Here is a 19,839-nt window from a genome sequence, read left to right as displayed (position 1 = left end):
CACACGAAAACTTTTATTTTGGATGCTATTAATCACCATTAATCATTGCCAAGCACTAGATAAAATAAATAAAAATACTACAGAGGTATATGTTTTGTGTTATCTGGAGGATGCACATAGCCAGCCAGTAGGCAGTGCTAGCTGAATAAAATGTTTATTGTTTAAAAAAAATTAATTCTATCACATCTACCTATATTTAATTTGTCCAATACTGCATGAGTACTAGGCTCTATTAGCACAATACAAACAGAAAATACTACTGTATTTTTAACAACATAATAATAGATACTGAATTATGTTTTTTTTCTTTTCAAAATGTACTATCTGAGCCCAAAACACATATTGGATTCATTCAGAGATGCCTTGGGAGACTTGCCTTTGGTACTTTTTTTATAGCGAGTGAACCATCTGTCCACCTCCATATATAATTAAATAAACTAATTAAGAACAGCGTGAAAACAACGTCGGTTTAATGAGACAGACAACAGTATGCATCAGCAGAGGCCTCACCTTGGTCACATGAAGATAATATTATTAAACATAATGATATGCACAAATTACAGAGTAAGAAGCAACGTCGCAAATCAATGTGCTATAAAATTCATCTACATTAAAAAAAAAAAATAAAAAAAAATCCACAAGTCAAACATCAGTCGATCTATGACAAGAGATGTCACAAACCTCCACCTAGCATTTGTTTGTACTTATCTCAGACTGCATGAAGTTTTGTGGTTGTGTAGTAGCATGTGTAGTTACATTACCAACTTTCAGTAAAAGAAAGTAAGCTTACCCAGAGCCACCAACAGCAGGAAGGACAGAAGTGATAAGCCATGTTTCTATATTTAGCCTAAAAGAAGATCTTATAGTCTTTAATTTTGTGAGGTTTGTTAGTATGTTCATTACTTCCTGACCTCTCTCAGTGTCTGTGCAAATCTTCTGTGCCCGTGAGCACACGGTGATGTAAAAATGATACTTCCTATGATGACCAATACTGAGAAACGATGAGAGTGGGAGAGCAAGAGAGAGAGTGTGCTTCCTCTTGAAGCCTACATGCAGACACCTACATAACAACAATAAACTGAAATGTTAAAAATAAGAAACAAACTATCCTTCCTGGAAATTTTCAAATGAAATTAAAGGTTAAGAGGATATTCTCGGCTGTCAGATCAGCCCCATTTTATAGCCACAGTTAAATTTGAAACATAAAAATCAACACTGTAATTACTTGATTCATACAGCAGATGGTACTGTGTGTGCATTCAGAGGAACTAAGGAGACTAAAACTGCCTTTTGGAATAAGTCTCTAGGTGTAAAATCTATCATCTTTCATGACAACACATCATCACACAAGAATATGTATGAAGCTTCTATCAATAGAAAATGAGACTGATCTCAAGTTTTTTAACAGAATGTTTAAACTGGAGTTAATGTTTTCCATACATATGTCCATACTTTCACACAGTTGATGAACGCATCATGATTTAGTCTGTTTTTCAATCTTAGTCTATGCTAGCAGTGTAGCTGTGTTAAAAAAATGCTCTACCATTACACAGTAACATTAAGACACTCCTTTCTGTCATCATACTGCATTCTTGCACCACCCAGTCATACACAAACAAATAAAACAAAAACTAGTTAGCCTCCATACCCAACAAACATGCATATAAATATAAACATTCAGCTTTAATAACCCTCAGCCTAAACAACTAGTTCAATATGTGCTTTAACAAGTCTATTAAGTCCATCAGATATGGGCAAACATCATTAGCCAAGCACTGCATGCGAGAAATGGATCATATGACAGCTGTAATTCACATAATTGGGGAACTCTTCCAACATCTGGTCTCTAAAGGCTAGTGACATCATCAGAAGTTAACAAGAAATTTCTCCATCCTTCATTTTTGAACACTTTCCATTAGAACATGGTGAAGAACTTGACTCTTATGTAAGATGTTTCCTAGTCTATGTGCAAAGTAGAGCTTGGAAAAATAAACAAAACAGGATCTAAACAAAACTGACAACAAAAGCTGAAATCAGCAGTGACAAAACATGCTAAATTTGCAACTGACCAAAACTTTTCATATAGATGCATTCCTGAGTAAATATTCAATGAAGTACCTATACTTAGTGCAAAGTACCTGTAAATAGTTTTGAGAATGCAAGCATTTGTATGAGAAAATGAACAACATAAAAGAGCAAAAAATACACAAATAGAAAAGTTTTAATTCTGATCATGCTTCTACTTACTGAGGTCTCTCCACTTCTTTCTTTGTGTGCACTGCGACTTCTGCGAGTTCTGATTTGGGTAAGCGGACCATCAGCAGAACTTTCCGTGGGGGCAGATCTTCGACACATACTCCTTGAACGTTTCTACAAAATCATAGAAGGGCCAACAGTCAAGCTTCTTTAAAGAATTCAAAGGAAATGCAATGCAACACAACTGAGGCTAACACAATTTTTGACCATTCCAAAAAACAGTTTTCAGTGCCAATAGTTGTGTGGTTCTACCATTCAAATGATTAATGTTACTACATTGCTAAATACAAAACAAACAGAGTCTATACATTGGGAATGTTTGCGCAAACATCTAGGCCAGAGTGTGCTCTTCCTCACCTGTTGTACTTTGTCACTGTGCGAGGCAAGATTCTCTCTCTGTCCCTGGGATGCCAGCTCCCAGTTTGGACTCCATATAGGATCAATGACAGAGCAGGTTACAACCTGACCAGTGGGTACTAAAGTCTCTTTCTTAGCTAATGGCTTTGTGGGAGGATGAACCAAAGTTTCATTTGACCTCATATCCAACGGTTCTGAGGTCCAGCATCTCTCTGGGGTCAGTATAGGTGCTACAGAGGGACGAGGACAAGTTTGTGCAGTCGACACAGGAGTTTGAATTGGTCCAAGACCTGGCTGTGCAGACAGCATAGGAGTTTGAATTGGTCCAAGACCTGGTTGTGCAGTCAGCATAGGAGTTTGAACTGGTCCAAGGCCTTGTTGTGCAGTCAGCATAGGGGTTTGAATTGGTCCAAGACCTGGTTGTGCAGTCAGCATTGGAGTTTTAATTAGTCCAAGACCTGGTTGTGCAGTTGGCACAGGAGTTTGGATTGGAACCATGGGTGGTGCAATATTGGGATGCAGTACAGGAGTAAAGATTGGACTCATGGAAGAGGCTGAACTGTGTGTCAAAATGTTAATTGAACCTCTATCCTCATGATGCAAGAGTTGCTGCTCAGGGCCAACAGGTCTGGTGCTAATTGGTCTTCTGGATCCTTCCATGGCTGATACCCAAAGAGGCTCATCTACAGCCAACTCTGCTTTAGTATGGCCCCAAGAATTATGTGGATGCTGAGCACCAAAGGGCCAATCTGAAGTCTCAATCAATGAGTGTGTTTGTGGCCTAGGTCTTTCTGCAGCAAATGGCAGTGAATGAGGCTGGGACTGATGCAGAATTTGAGGTTGCAGAGGTGGCGGGAGTTGAGTTAACATACGTTCTGCTGGAGATGGGTGGAAGAAAGCCTGGGACTGAGAGTGAAACTGGGACTGAGGAGGAGACTGAACTTGAGATGCTGTTTGGGGTTGGAGAACATTTGGTTGTGTGGCCTGTGGACGAGCTTGAATCGCTGAACCAACACTTCCTGACTCTAAACCTCTATATCCATTTGAAGAGAAGGTATCAGGTTGAGTTTGACTCCTGAATGAATCAATATCTAAGATGCAAGGTTTGTACAGTTCATTAGGATGAAGGGAGGGCTGCTTCCATCGGGCTGTGGGGCTATTCTCATGGCTGTCTCGACCAGTCCTAAAACTAAGAGACACTGCATCCAGATCTAGAACTTTTGGCCGAAGCGGAGATGTAGGTATAGCCTTCTCTTGCTCTGTCTCCATCTGATGCCTTTCTGATGGTCTCTGCCCTTCAGACAGCTTTTGTCTGCCTTCTCGCTCTTTTTTTGACCTCTGTTTGGCTTGCTCTTGCTGGAGTTGCTTTTCCCGCTGTCTCTGCAACTCAAAATCAAGAAGCTGTTGTCTCTCAAGCTCCTTGATCCTCTCAAGTTCTTCTAGCTCTTTCTTGGTCTCCCTCTCCTCTGCTTTTTGTCGCTTCCATTTCTCAATCTCCAGCTCTTTCTGTTTCTGTCTTTCAAATTCTTTCTGCCTTTCAGTCTCCCTCTGTCTTTCAATCTCCAGTTGTCTCTCCAACTCTTGTTGCCTCTCAAGTTCCCTTTGCCTTTCCAGTTCTCTTTGCCTTTCCCACTGTCTCTGTCTTTCCCTCTCTTGCTCTTTCTGTTTCTCAAACTCTCGTTGTCTCTCCAATTCTCGCTGTCTCTCTAACTCCTTTATCCTCTCCATCTCTCTTTGTTTTTCAACTTCTCTCTGCTTTTGTTTTTCAATTTCCCTTTGTCTGTCCAACTCCAGCTGTCTCTTTCTTTCTCTCTCCATTTCCTTCCATTTTTCAAATTCTCTAAGCCTAAGCCTCTCTTGGTCAAGCATTCTCTCTTTCTCTAGTTCAAACTCTTTCTGTCGCTGCCTCTCAAACTCTCTCTGCTGCTCTAGTTCTCTTTCTGCAGCCTTCATTCGCTCATATTCAATTTGTTTCTGTCGCTCCTTTTCTCGTTTCTGGAGTTCAATTTCCCTTTGTCTTTCCAACTCCCTCTTTTTCTCCCTTTCTTGTTCTCTCTGGCTTTCCAACTCCCTTTGTCTCTCTTTCTCTTTCTGTATCTCAATTTCTCTAATTTTCTCCCTTTCAATTTTTTGTTTCTCAATCTCTAAATCTCTCTGTTTCTTTATTTCTTGCTGCCTTTCCAATTCCATCACCTTTTCAAACTCTGCTAGTCTTAGTCTCTCTATTTCCGTTTCCTCGCTGAATGCTTTTTGTCGTTCCCTTTCTTGTATTCTGTGATCTTTTCTTGATCCAGTGTCATTTTTATGCAGTTCCTCTTGCGAATCTCTCTGCATTGCAGCTTCCAATGAAGGATTTCTTCTAAATGGAGCAATTGGATTCTGAGGACCCCACTGCCCTGATCTAACAGTGAAATCATCAAATGGAACCTCCTTCATCCCTGGTTTAAAGCTCCCTAAGATTGCTTCCTCTTCCACTCTCTTACCTTGATGCACAGGTTCTTGAATCTGACCAGTCAGAGCAAAGTAAGTGGCTCTAGGTTTGTTAATTTGTTCTTCGGCTTCTAGCATCTTAGGCCGTTTGGGTGCTGCAACTTCCTCTCGTTCCCGTTCTCTGACTCTTTGTGCTTCTAACTGCTTCTTTCTTTCTGCTTCGCTGTCTTCATCCTCTTCCTCCAATGCTGCTGCTGCAGCCATGTGCAATTCTGTCTGCCTCTGTATCTCTTCTTCCATCTTTCTCAACATCTCTTTTTGTTGCTTCATCTGAGATTCAATCTCTCTGTCTGCCTCTGTGGCATTCCATTTCTGTAATGCCCCTACTCTGAGGTAACGTGGAGTGGCTGCTTCACCCTTCAGCAGGTTATTTATCTCATAGGTAGGTCTGTCCTCTTTACTGTGAGGAGCTGATCGCCGAGAACGCAATGTATGAGCTCTGTCCTCAAGGGAAGCAGTTGGCAAAACCTCACTAACAGCATGGTTCTCCCCAAACAAAGCCACAGTGTCAAAGACATGCTCCACACGTACAGGGCTGGAAGGAGAAACTGGTTCTCTATAGGTTGCTTTGACCAAACTACCAGGATCATCATCTTCAAGAGCTTTAAAGGTGTTATCTTGAATACGCAAAGAGTGGTTTCGCCTGGGCATGGGTTTAATTGTGCTTTCCTGCTGTGCTCTTGGGTCTTGTGAAATGTTATCCTCCATCATATGAACATTATGCCTTTCCACCACATGCTCGAACATAGAGGCTCGTACTGTTTGCACTCTGTCACTATCAGAACCAGAGTTGGTAGGCAAGTCTTGAACACCTAATGATGATGATTTCCTGTCCTCTTGTTTGGTGAACTGCCCTTCAATCGTGGAGTTATCAAACTACAAAATGGTATAAAAAAATCAATTAAATACATTTTACATGATTTCTACTGCCACTGATTCCTTTATTTGTCTCAGTTACTTTTTAATGAGTAAGCAAGGACAGATAACTTGGATTGACTTTCAGACAGACAAGGCGAGCTCTGTCTGCAAATGTGATCCTTAAAGAAGCAGCCTTTGACAACCCACATGTGTAATTATAGCTTTCACTGATAGTTATGGCATTTAGAGGTAACATTTTCTTTGCTCAGATATGAGCTATCATTACAGTGGGCGCCTTTGTACATTATATGTATTACATGACTGATTTAGGGGTGCATTTTGAGAGGGAATAGAATATTTCTACTCCAAAGGGCAAATCATCCACAGAAAGTATGCAATACAGACTCAAGTTATTATTTTACCAAGAAGGGTATTAAAAAAAAGATAACAAAAAATAAGTACAAGATAGTGACAGATGAAAAAAACTGATATGTGAATAACTGTACTACAAAGAGGGGATGGAGACTGAAGCAAACATTAAGGGCAAATGAAAAGAGAGAGGAGTCTGATACGTGTGACAGAGAACAGTGAAATTAGATCTCTATGCTCTTTGTCAATGCTCTTAAAGCAGGGTGGGGCATGAAGTGGCCATAATCAAAGTGTCCTCTTCTCTTAAAAACGAACCTTTTTCACCCTCCTCCCTTCAAAGCATGCATGTTTTATAATTGCTATATGACTAATGTTACAACTCAGATCTCTGAAGTGCCACACCTTCTGTGACATCAGAAGTGCCTTTTTTTAACATTCAGGGCTCAAGACTAACATGTGAGACTAGTGGCACCAGTGCCACAAAGTTCTATAGATGGTGGCACCAGAAGCAGATTTGGTAGCACTGGGGGTGGTGTGTAGGGTATTTAAAATAAAGATCATTTAATCATAAAATTACTGTTGTTTTGCATTAATAAGTGCAGTTACTAATAATATTTCATGTTCAATTCCTGTTTATTTTTCTTTTGTTTATTGTTTATACAGATTTAACAGTAAAGCATCAAGGCCAAAAATCAACTTTTTATATTCATAAAATGTATATATTCCACTCTTATTAAATGTACCATTAATCTTCTAGCATATGGAACTGATCAACTTCACTCACTATGTGTGATTTAGTAGTAGCAAATCAAAGTTTGTGATTTTTCTTACTTCATATGCAAAAAAAATTAATTCCGACAAAATCAGATTTCTTGATTCGATATTTTATAATAGTGATTTTATCATTTCAAAATATAGAGGAAAAAGTAGAAATTAATGACTAATAATCCAATAAGTGCTGCTGCCTACTGGTTATAATTGTGATTTGATGAATTTTTTGGTAGCACTTTATTTTACAGTCCTGTTCCTCACGAACATACTAGAGGTCGACCGATATATCGCTCGGCCGATATATCGGGCCGATATTTGTCATTTTTTAATATATCGGCATCGGCCGATATCCGTGTTTAGTAGCGCCGATTTAAAGTCAGGCACGTCGGCGGACAGCCCCGTGTTATTAACGCGGTGGAAAGTGCTGCTGCAGCCACTGCATGTGAAGCTTTTGGAAGATTCAACAACAGACCTGCGAGATAAAGGTAGTCAGAGAATTTCACTCTGTAAATGGGGTGGAGAAGTTGTCAGCTCTAACAAACACTGCAGCGTGATTGAGGGCTCCGTTACTCCGCCCTGCTCACAGACAGCAGCGTGCTCTGAGAGACAGCTGTCCTGGAGCTGCCCAGAACGGTGAATCACATGTGTTCGGAAGCATGGTTTGATGCAGACAATAACCAGTTTTCCATCCAACTCATTTGTATTTAGGGATGTCAATATTTGATAATTTCCATGATCGATCGTCGTTTAAATTAACGGTCAAGCAATAACCTTAATGCTGCAAAATGCGTCTGCAGCGGTATTATTATTATGTGCAAAAGCCACTTGGAAAAAAAAGCTTTCTCACCTGAATTAAAGGGGTTTTAGTATTAATAAAATGCTAGTAGCAGGACTGTAAAATGAATAAATGTGATTATGATCGTTTGATAAATTGAAGAGAGCGCGCCATACGTTTGAGATCATTTTACTTTGCTGAATGTTTTCTGTCAAGGAGACAGCTGAATGCGCCTCTTTAAATGGTTTCGTGGTGCTCGTTGTTGTATTTTGAAACGCAACTGCAATGTTTTCAAATGACACTATAGTAGTGGTGCAACGGATCATCATTGATCCGTGATCCGTTCAGATCAATATCTTCAGTTCGGCATACGCGTGACCCGCGGATTGATTTATGAAAAAAAAGAAAAAAAAGTTGCACATGTTCAGTCCACACTCAGTGATAATGCCGAGCGGAGGAGCTTGAACGCCCCGCGCATTTTGGCTTCCCTGTCAGATATAATGATGAAGGAAAGAGGTTAGAGTGAAAAGATTGTGCCAGATCTTTATGAACAGGAGAAGAAAAAAGTTGTGGATGAGCTATCCCGAGCATCCTCTGTTGCGCTCACGACAGACGGGTGGACGTCCAGGGATAGGGAGAGCTCTGTGATGATAACTGCTCACTTCATCACAGCAGACTGGGAGATGAGAAGTCCTTATTATTATGTTAAAAAGAAGATATTATGCCATGTGCACTAAGTCCATACGAGGACGAGCGAGCGCGGGTTTGACTAGATGTATTTGGAGGTTATTGCTCACGTCTCGTTCTGCACATATCCAAATGTTTCCATATTCGCAATGTATCTGAATGTTAAACTATAATATTTTTTTTAATGTAAACTAGACGGAAAAATCATCCTCTTCACATGAGCAAAAACGTCCTTTGCATAACAGCAGAGAGGACCGGTATAGGGTGTATTTAAACTGACCAGTGTAACTTTTTAAATGTTTGGTTGACTCTACTTTATTTTAATAATGAACAGACTGCGATGTAAGTTCGAAATTAGAATGCACTTTAGGTGTTCTGTGTCATTTATACCAAACACAAATGTTGCTGGTTGCTAGTGTCTTTGCAGCACTACTGTTATTTATTTTTTATATATTTAATTTTTTATATTTTTCAGTTTAATTGATTTTTATTTCTAAAATTGTATTTATTTAAATGTATATTTAAGTTTACATTTATGTTCCAACAAACTTGAAAAATTCTACTTGATAAATGTAAATGCTCTAAAACTTTTATGTAAATGATTGACATATATATTACCTGTTTTATATATTTAATACTTGGTCAGTTTATTAATTTTAGTGCACTAAATTAAGATGAATGAAGAGATGGTTCAAGTCAGTGCTCAATAAATTATGATAGGTTTAGAAAAAATGTGTTGTGCATCCACTTATTATTAGTGTGACATTTTAGCATGCAAATCAAGGGGAAAACTCCAAGATATCGGCCCTAAAAATCAGCAGCACATATCGGCCATCGGCTGACCCTGACCTCTAAACATCGGCATCGGCATCGGCTATAGAAAAACCCATATCGGTCGATCTCTAGAACATACTATGTACTTATTATAGTAATTACAATAACTATGTAATAACTAGGTACTAACCCTGAACCTAGCCCTAAACCTAACCCTACCCCATGTAGTTACCTTGTATTACCAGAAATTTCTTAGATACATGTACTTATAGTGTACTTACAGTGTATTTAAGTACTGTAAAATAAAGTGCAACCAATTTTTTAATTTTACATAAGTGTTTAACACAATTTTTTTGTATTCATCCCATTTAAAATAACATTCAAACTGGATCATCTTATTTTTAAGTGCATGTGAAATGCTTGAAAGTCATTAAAAAGTGCTTGAATTTCTCTCTCAAAAGGTTGTACAAACCCTGAAATTAATGAAATAATCACAAATAAGGGGCCGTTCACATATCGCGCCTAAAACGCGTGGAAAACGCTAGGCGCGCCGTTCTTTCCAAATCGCTCGGGCAGTTGCGCCCCTGAGGCGTCTGCCTTTGCTAAGCAACCATGACGTGCTCTCTCCATGAAGACGCGGAAATTTCAGCAAAGGATAAATGGATTTGCAGCACTAAAAATCACTCGCAATGTCTCTGCTACTAAATTTATTTCAAAATGGCAATCCATATACAGCTATGAACAACTGTTCCTTCATCTTGGCTGAGTTTTCAACGTTGTTACGGGAAAGGATGAAGCTGATTGGTTAGTTCTTGTCACATGACCCGCAGTGCGCTTGCGGCATTCTGAAAAGTTGAGATGTTTTTAACTTGATGCGGTGCGGACGCGCCTGGAAAAAACGGGCACGTCGCACCGCACGCGCGTCGCTTCTATTATGGGCGCGCATGCCGCGCGCCTACATTGGAAATAACGAACTTGCGCACGCAAAAGACGCGATATGTGAATGACCCCAAACTGTCCGCGCTGCGCTGCTGAAACGTAGCAGGGGTTAGTTTCACTTTCATTTGTTTTTATGCACATTTTCTCAAATGCAACAGAAATAGCAAAGCTTATGAGTTGGACCACACAATGGTTGCGCCAGTGCGACTGCTCACAAAAATTAGTCGCACCGGCAGAAAGAATGGTCACAAATTGCAACCATTTGGTCGCAGTCTGGAGCCCTGTCATTTGTTATTCCTCTATTCCTCTTTCTCTCTGAAAGTGAAATTTATCTTTTTCTTTTTTCAAGGGTAATCAACTTTTATTTTGGGGCTGTGACCACAGTAGGAGAGTTACTGTCACAAATGTCAAAAAAGGTCCTTTTCAAAAGTATTTTTCTATTCATGTAACAATATATTGTTTAACTTTATCAAACATGTGACTATCATAGAAAAACTGTCAGGGTAAGAACACACAAATACAAATAATTTTTGAGAATAAAGAGCTAAAATAAATGCTGTATGCAGTATTAAAACACTTGTATGTTTCCTTATTAAAATCATTAAACAGGGCCTTCTGCCACAAATGTTTAAGGAAATGAAAACAAGCAATTACAGTTAGTTCACTCAATTTGTGAAAGACTTATCACAATTATAGTATACTCTGGTGTCATTTGTTAAAAAAAAAAGATTTTATGGAAAAACTAAACTTCTAAATGCAAAGCCTAACTGCAACTTGCAAAGATGCTTTGTTTGGGGCAGTATGATTAATAGCAGTGGTTCATATTCCCTTACCTTTTTGTTGAGATCTTTTTCAACCTGCTGGGGGCCTTTGAGCTCATAGGAACTATGGCTTTCAAGATCTGCTTCAAATCTGTATACAAATCAGATTATTATAGCTTTGATTTTCAAAGTAAAGAATGTGAGTCATGAAAAAAGCAAATGGGCATTAATTATGATTTATGTACCATCCAGCTGTAAATGTGTACTACACAAATGTGTACTTTTGGGGGGGGGGGGGTTAGAGACGTAATTACACATAATGTCAGCATAATATACATAAAGAATCACTTATGCACATAATGTAGATCAGTCATAAAATGCTTCCTTTGTACTTTCTTCTTTTTTCAGAACATAAAAGATGTTGCATACCACATCTATTTTATTCCCACAAAAACCATTGAATGACATAATTACAACTTATGAAACTCATTTGTAAAACCCAAAGGCATTAAAATACTGAAAAACTGTGCATATTTAAGTATTTTACTACATAGATAATATTTACATACAACATGAGGTTGATAACGGATTATACAACTGTTATTAGCAGACCTCGGTAACGAATGTTGAAAACCACTGGACTTTACCTTTTGGTGCGGTCAGATACTAGGGTACGTGGCTTATATTGTGGCTTCTGGGGTGGTGACAGTGTAGTAGGCACTTCTTCGGTCAGTTCTTTGATTCGCTGTTTCACCCCCACTGCTCCATCAGTATCAGAGACAGACAGCCCTGGTGAGCGAGGCTCAGTCCCTGGAGTATCCACACGTGCCACTGAGAAGGAGGAGGAAGAAGAAGAGTCCAAGAGGAGACTAATGCGTCTCTTTATACTGCTACCTCCTGTATCCTCCGGTTTAGAGTCCTCATCTTTTGATTCAATCTTTTGAGTCCTTTTCTCAGGCACAGGGATCTTATTTGACCCTTCTGCCTTCACAGCACTGTGTTCTTTCTCTTGAGTCTTAGTTCCAACATCCTCTGACATTTGAGGAGTGTTTTCTTTGCCGTCCTCCTTGGTAGGTTGCTGGTTTAGAGACAGCCCAATTGACTCAAACTTTGAGGTAAGATCAGATGAAAGGGGTCGTCCCTTTGTCCAACGAGGAGCAGGGGTAGGGGATACAACCTGAGACTCAGACATAGTGGGGTTTTGGAGGAAAGCAGCTGAAACCGGTCTGGGTCTTGAACCTTTAGACTGGGGGCGAAGAACAGTAGAAGAACATTCCTCCTTGGCTCCAGAATCCTCTTTAGTGTCCTCATTATTCAGTTCGATCTCTGAGAGAAAGCCCAATGATTTAGCACGAGTGATTGAACGGCCAGGCTGTTTCTTCCGAGAAGCAAAAGGCCATTCAGCATCAGGAGTGGAGGTCTGAAAATCAGTTTTGGGTCGAGCTGGTGAGGCTCCAAAGCTTGTTCTTCTCAGCACATCCCCGGTTTGGGTTGTTCTAAGTTTGCTGGAATCTGTAGAAGCGATGGTAGGTGCTGGTTTAAAGGCCACAGGTTTGTTTGTTTGCCCGCTGGGCTTCGGTTTAAAGGCAGCTGGTACACTGGGTTTACTGGCTGGCTGTGGTTTAGGTTTGCTGGGCAGGTCTGGTTTGGAGGAAACTGGTCGACTGGGTTCAGGTTTTGGTTTTGGTTGTGGTTTAGGAGCAAGAATGGGCCGTATAGTGGGATTTTTTTCCACAGTGAAAGGTTTTGGGGTGAGTCTAGGCTTGGGACCCGGGGCAGGTTTATTAAGCTCCGAGGGAAAAATAAGTGCCCCCTGGGTGCCACCTGAACTCTCCATCAAGCTCTTGTTACTAGAGTCTATGAGAGGGCTAAGGTGCAGACGACTTCCAACCACACATGGCCGCCCAGCATCAACCTCCACCTGGGCAGCCATCGCACCACCTAAAACAAGAAACAAAAGAGATCCAGAGTTAGCTAACAAAATTTTAAAAAAAATTTCTGACAGAGAATAAATTGCAGATCACTAGGATTTCAGTTTGTAGAAGGCTATCCTACACTGTCAGGTATTAAACTGTATCTGGCAATAGATTACTTTCTGCACTCAATTTGTTTGTCACCAAATCTCTTCGTTGCTAATTTGCATAAATTTTAGCTCGGTTTAACACTATTTTACTGCCAACTGTCACGTGCTCTCATTGGAAATGATATCCAGTCAACTTATCGTAGCTCAATGCTGTCAGTGCAAACCCTCTGATAAGTTTGCAGAAAAAGTGTGTAGTCAGTTGAAACCACTGACCAGTCTAAAATCCGGCAAGCTGAGCAGAATCTCTGCAGTATCGTTTTACACCGCAAACAAATACAGTGTTCTCAGAAATGTTGCTGTGGTGGGGTGTGTCTATGAGGCTGAAGAAAAATGCTCTCTAACCCTTTTCCTCTCCTCTGCTGTGGACTTTGCCTTTGCAGATACAGAGCTCACAAGAGCACTTTCGAACGCTTTACTGACACATCATTAATCACGCCGTGAGAGTGCGTGTGTGTACGGCTGTATTAAATCAGTATGATTGGACATTACCCAGAAGGGAGGGATCAATTTGCTGAATTAAGAGTCCAGACAGAGACCGGGTCTGTGCATAAAAAAATCCTGCTACTACAGGCAAACACGCATCAAACAAAAGGAATTCACAGGAGGATCCAAAGAGCCATATTTCCTAATCCAATACACATGTCACTCTTGGAAGCCGTGTGCTAATACAAACACGTGTTCACACTTAGATGGGCACGCAGACTTTTACAACACGCACACACATTTTAATCAAAATGCAAGAGCGTTTCATAACACATTCACATGCCTGTGTAAATGCACATGCGTTTGCCATGCTTCCCTGTGCTGCTAGTAAACTGTGCTTTGTCTGCAGTTTTCCAACACCACGATAATAACTCACCTGCTTGGCTGTCAACCGTCTGCAGTGGAGCCCTGGTTTCTGTGGTAACCGCAGAGTGATGTCATATCATATGTAGAGGAGGCGGAGCCGGACTCTGTTGCAGGGAACACAGCATGGTCAGACACAGTTACTTCTGCACAATTAAGGTATCGGTGTCCTTTGTAATTTTGAAGTCTCCACACATGCACACACGTTGTCAATGGTAGAGCTTTTTAAGTTTTTGAATATCATAATTGAAAAGTCAAATGAGAATGTAACAAAGTCTTTTGAGACACAGCACAGACTCAAACACACAAACACGTATCCAAAATCTACACAATTTTTGCAACATGCAAATTAGACTCAATCAGTCTCTTTTACAAACAAATGAACACACAGAAAGCAGACAAACAGATCGAAGCCAGATATTTACCAGCACGACTGACATACATCTACAGATTACCAAGCAAACCAAAACATTCGATACGTCTCCCGTAGTGAAATCGTAGCTGTGTGGTTGCGCAAGGGGGACAGAAGTAGTGACATGGAAGAAGGGGGACGGCACACAGATGAACAGAAAGAGGGAGAACAACTGTGAAGGAAGGAAAGAAGGAGGATCATGGTCTAAATTCACTGACTGACAGTCTCTTGTTGACAGGAAACGCCTCTGCAGCTGGAATGTTTAATATCTACAGCTTCAAAACTTCAGCTCCAGAGTGTTTAGGGAAGTCGTTTCTGGCATCCCGTGGAGACCCATTTAAACACAAACATGATAAAGCCATTAACCTAGAAATTTTGAGACAGATCTTTACACCTCTGTGTTAATGTTAGCAGTACTTACGTCACACTGCAAATCTCAAAACTTGGAAGACTCCTTAGTAACAGCAAATCTTACGCCTCAAACACGTTTTTTTTTTTTTTTTTTTTTTCATATTTATGGTTTAAATTTTTTATATAAGGACAGTCAATTATGTGACAGTACTAAAAATTGTATAATGGTGCTAAACATATACACCCTTCTCTTTTTTAGATAAAATACTAATTATATTCATTTAAATAAATATTATTTAAATAAATGTATTTAGTTATTTCTTTGTTTGGTAGTGAAAAATATGACTCGGATATTTCTTATCGTTTTTCCAAACTATACAGAAGAAATCACTATCATTCAATCTATATCTACTCAAATATATTAACTGTACTATATAAACCAAATTGTGTATGGTGATGGGCAAGCTTTAAATATTTTACCAGCAGTGCTACCATATGTTTTTATATAGCACAAAGTGCAAACCTTTCCCACCATGTTGTGGTCAAATGTTTGGCCTGACCTTGGCCATCAAACCAATACTAAAAAAACAGAAACCACACTAAAAACCACATACTGAAAGTCAGCACCACACAGTCAAGCTCTAGGAATGGCTATAAAAATGTCTAGATCAAATCAGATTCCAGTGGAAAGATAAACAAGAACACCGTCCTCAGGCACTGCATTAGCTGCCTAAAGAGCGTAAATTAACAACTGTTTTTAAGAAGAAGCTGGCAGAGTTACTACATCTATTTCATTTGGTTTAATTTCATTTTTATTTACAAGAATGCTAAAGTGTTGGGAAGTAGACAAAAGAGAGGGGTAGTAGTACCTGTGCACCACCCAGGTCACTTTTTACTCCTTTCAGTTTCGTTTAGATAATCAAAGTACAAGGAACATGCTACTGATCAGTGAGCACCATGACATAAATCTATCATCATAAAAATGAAGTACTTTCTTACTGAGCTCATGTTACAGTAATTGTTGCTAATTAAGTAAAAAGTAATTGGCCTAAAACATTGGTCGTTCATGCTTGTGAAGAAACATCTCATCAGTCACAACATAGAGTCTTTGTCCTAGGCAATACATTGTAACTGTGTTAAATGACCATTGTTAAAGACAAACTTGATGAGTGTGAAGACAAGACAATATCTGATTTACTATATATTCAAGTGTTTAGAAATGGCACTTCTGCTACTGAATTTAACTTTAACTTCAGGATATCGGTTTCAGTTTAACATTCAAAATGAAAATTTGTTGATTTACTTATGCTCAGGCCATCCAAGATGACTCATTTGTAGATGAGTTTGTTTCTTCAATGGAACAGATTTGGATAAATTTAGCTTTACATTACTTGCTCACCAGTGGATCCTCTGCAGTGAATGAGTGCCATCAGAATAAGAATCCAAAAAAATCACAGAAATCCACAACTAATCTACACCACTCCAGTCCATCAATTAACATTTTGTGAAGTATTATTACAGAACTGATAATTTGGAAAAAAAGCGATGGTTTAAAGTTAAAATGCCTTAATGATGAATGTTTCTTACATAAATGCAGCCTAAGCATGCTTAACTTCAACAAGACATTTATTGATGAACTAAATCATGTGGATAAACTGTGTATTATTGTGATATTTTGAATCCGTTTTTAGGGTTTTCATCTTGACGGCACCCATTCACTGCAGATCCATTAGTGAGCAAGTGATGTAATGCTACATTTCTCCAAATCTGTTCTGTTGAAGTAGCAAACTCATCTACATCTTTGATGGCCTGAGAGTGAGTACATTTTTAGCAAATTCTTATTTTTTTTTTTTTGTGAATCAAAATCCACAGGGTGTCATGATTGCAGTCCATTAAAAATAGGCTAAATAATAATAATTAGATTAGATTAGATTCAACTTTTTGTCACTGCACATGTAAGGTACAAGGCAACGAAAATAATAATAATAATAATAATAATAATGTTTACTTTTAAATTCTTGAATACATTGAAAAGCAGAGACATCTTGTACTTTCACTCTAGTATGTCTAAGGTACACTCTTAAAAATAAAGGTGCTTAAAGGGTTCTTCAGAGCGATGCCATTGAAGAACAACACTCTGAACCTCACCCTCTTTCCAACTTTGCAAAGAAAATCTCTGAGCTAAAGATACTTATATTAAAAAAAAGCCAAGTGCTTAAAAGTCAAATAAAATACTTCTGTCCTTAAAAATAAAATATTTTAGGCCATAATTGAAAATATTTGAAAAAATGGTAGTGAGCACAATTTGATTGAATGCATCAGTTTTATAGATTTACCATTTTTCAACTAACCTGGCAGGAACCCAAATCAGCAAGGACCAAGTGATTGCCCTAAAACCAATTTACACCAGTTTGTTTCCTGTCTTTTTTTTTTTCAGCATGTGTGTGCACAACTGACACTCTGGTTCAACCTGTTTTGCAGAAAATAATTTCCATGCTCTACCTGAGCAACAGCACTAATGAATGAGCAGGACTGACAGGGCTTCAGCACACACACATGAAGCTCATCACCTGAACACACAGATGACATCATTCAGTGTATTTCTGTATGTAAAGCACACCTGCTAGGAAAGTGGAGTTCACGAAGAAAAATGTGAATACCAAAAAGGTAAAGGATGCCGTATTTGGGTGAACTGATTAAGATTAAACTGAATTTACTTTGATCAACCACTCAGACACATACACTTCGTAAGTTCGAAAGGGATGCTCCACCCCAAAATGAACATTTTGTCATTAAGCACTTACACCCATGTTGTTCCAAACCCATAAAAGCTTTGTTCACCTTCAGAACACAAGTTAATATATTTTGGATGAAAACCGGGAGGCTTGAGACTGTCCCATTGACTGCCAAGTAAATTACACTGTCAAGGTCCAGAAAAGTATGAAAACATTGTCAAAATAGTCCATCTGCCATCAGTGGTTCAATCGTAATGTTATGAAGCGACAAGAAAACAAAAATAACAATTTATTCTACAATTTCTCTCCTCTTTCTCTTCCCACATCACAGTAATGCCATTTTGGAAAACACCTGCTAAACGCAAACTGTGTACGCTCTTCTGTGTCAGACTCGCCACAAGGACTTTCATACTTTTCTGGACCTTGATAGTGTATTTTACTAGGAAGTCTATGGGACGACATGGGGGTAAGTGATTCATTAAAAAAAAAAAAAAAAATTGGGCTTGGAGTATCCCTTTAATGTTTATTAAAGAAGTCTCTTGTGCTCACCAAGGCTGCATTTATTTAATCAAAAATAAAGTACAAAGAGTAATACTGTGAAATATTTGAAAATTTTTTATTGTGATGGCAAAGCTGAATTTTCAGCAGCAGTTGCTCCAGTCTTCAGTCTTTATTATCAAAAACAGTTATTCAGGACTATTTTATGAATATAAATGTATTTGAAAAATAAATATTTTATAACATTATAAATTTATTTAAATTCATTTTAGTTTAATTTACAGTATCCTTGCAGATTAAAAGAAAAAAACTCTAAATTAGTGGTGCCAAACATTTGAATGGCAGTGTTGATGATGCCGTCCCCTTTAAAGTCACGTACTGTATGCAGAATGTTTCAATACAGAAGAAAGCTGACTCAGAAACGTGTGACACATACAGTGTCACAATGTCACCAAGAACAAAATCACAGACCATAACAAAAGATCTACAGTTTGACTCACTGTAGAAAAGCTTGATTAACAACTACCAGAAATAAACAGCTACAGTACAACTACATGCTTATTATGACTATAATAATAGTTATACTAATAAATAAAAATTATTTATAAAAATATAAAAAAAAACAAGCATCAGTCCACCACAATGAATGTACACTGTAAACTTAAGGACACAAAATCCTTTACAGAAACGTAAAGTAAACAATGTTTCCATCCATATAATGGTGAAACGAAGCACAAAGCCCTTTAAAATGCAACATGGTTGCAGTGTGGGAATTATTATGGTCACTATCATGGTCCCTTGCTAACAGTGTAAGGAGCTTTCTCAAGATTTGCAATTTTGTTTTATTTCTATTGTATCACAAGCTATTAACTTACCTTAATACTAATTCCATAATACGTTACTTTTCCTGAGAAAACTTCAGTTTTGCTGCAGTAACAATACATACAGTAACTATGGTACTTTGGCGTAAATTATGGTTAACATGGTATATTTTGTAATGGTAAGAAAAGTAAATAGCTCGCGTGTGAGTTTCTTTGTTAGCAGACTTGACTAGCCTGCTTCTTTATTGTCATTAGTCTGAAGATCAACATAAGCAGCGTGAGATAAAGAAGGTAAACACAAACAGAAGCGCAACTTTTCACTTTACGCACATTTTCCTCACCTTCAAGCAGCCGTCTGTGCCCCACCTGTGTGTGAGCTGTTTGGGATCTGAGCTCAACCCTCGCTGCTGTCTGTCGGTAACGTACACACCGGAGCCAGCGTCCTTGTCGATCGCGGGTTAACGCTCGGCTCCACCACCGCAGAGTCGCTCTTTATTTAGCTGGTAAGTTATATCCTGCAGGAATTGCACCGGGACACCATTCCTCACACCTGTAACGTTACCCCCGGATAAACTTTAGTCTTTCTACGAACACTATCACAGGCTGGTTCCCACAAACTTCCCGAGAGAGCCGGAAGGCGGCGTGGGATCGCATTGCACGGAAGGATGGAGGATTTGTTTTGGTACGCCAGACTGGGCAGTTTAGAGGGGGAGTTAGTCCCTGCGCCCCCTTGTGGAGGATGATCAAATAGACCAAGACAAACTGGACTCGATAGAGGAGATATTGGTCACGTGACAACGTGAGAGTTTTCAGTTCCTTGAGAGTTTTCAGTTCAGTCTGTTGCGTGGTTGAAGTACAAACGTGACAGCTCCCCCATATATAGTCAGGTAAGACAAACTGCAGTAATTACTTTACAAAGGCGAACACATTTATATACAGGAATCTTATCATGTACGTTTGATTTAGTAATGATAATAGCTAGTTGTATGCTATTATATTAGCTCATACCTAATATACCAAGTCACTGTAATGTTATTTCAATATTTAAATGCATTG

At 39.0% G+C, this 19,839-nt stretch overlaps 1 protein-coding gene across 10 annotated transcripts in view; it reads right to left on the bottom strand.

Moving 5' to 3' along the window:
* The window catches only part of LOC127963680 (calponin homology domain-containing protein DDB_G0272472), a 42,375-nt gene extending 22,740 nt beyond the window's left edge, over nt 1-19,635 (bottom strand). The window contains exons 1-8 of one of the 10 annotated variants that reach the window (XM_052563715.1): nt 19,125-19,634; nt 13,980-14,073; nt 11,685-12,978; nt 11,110-11,188; nt 3,030-5,979; nt 2,946-2,987; nt 2,614-2,903; nt 2,248-2,370 (exon numbers count right to left, since the gene is read on the bottom strand). In XM_052563715.1, the coding sequence (XP_052419675.1) occupies nt 2,248-2,370; nt 2,614-2,903; nt 2,946-2,987; nt 3,030-5,979; nt 11,110-11,188; nt 11,685-12,970 (4,770 nt within the window). In that variant the 5' untranslated portion in view covers nt 12,971-12,978; nt 13,980-14,073; nt 19,125-19,634. Of the gene's footprint in view, nt 1-2,247; nt 2,371-2,613; nt 5,980-11,109; nt 11,189-11,684; nt 12,979-13,979; nt 14,074-14,391; nt 14,529-19,113 lie in introns of those variants that run through there. The other 9 variants (XM_052563712.1, XM_052563711.1, XM_052563713.1 and 6 more) reach the window with 9 other exon arrangements.
* Between the last annotated feature and the right edge of the window lie 204 nt (nt 19,636-19,839).

This window comes from Carassius gibelio, chromosome B8, assembly GCF_023724105.1.
Source record: "Carassius gibelio isolate Cgi1373 ecotype wild population from Czech Republic chromosome B8, carGib1.2-hapl.c, whole genome shotgun sequence".
Classification (NCBI taxonomy): Eukaryota; Metazoa; Chordata; class Actinopteri; order Cypriniformes; family Cyprinidae; genus Carassius; species Carassius gibelio.
This window is presented reverse-complemented; position numbering and strand designations above follow the sequence as displayed.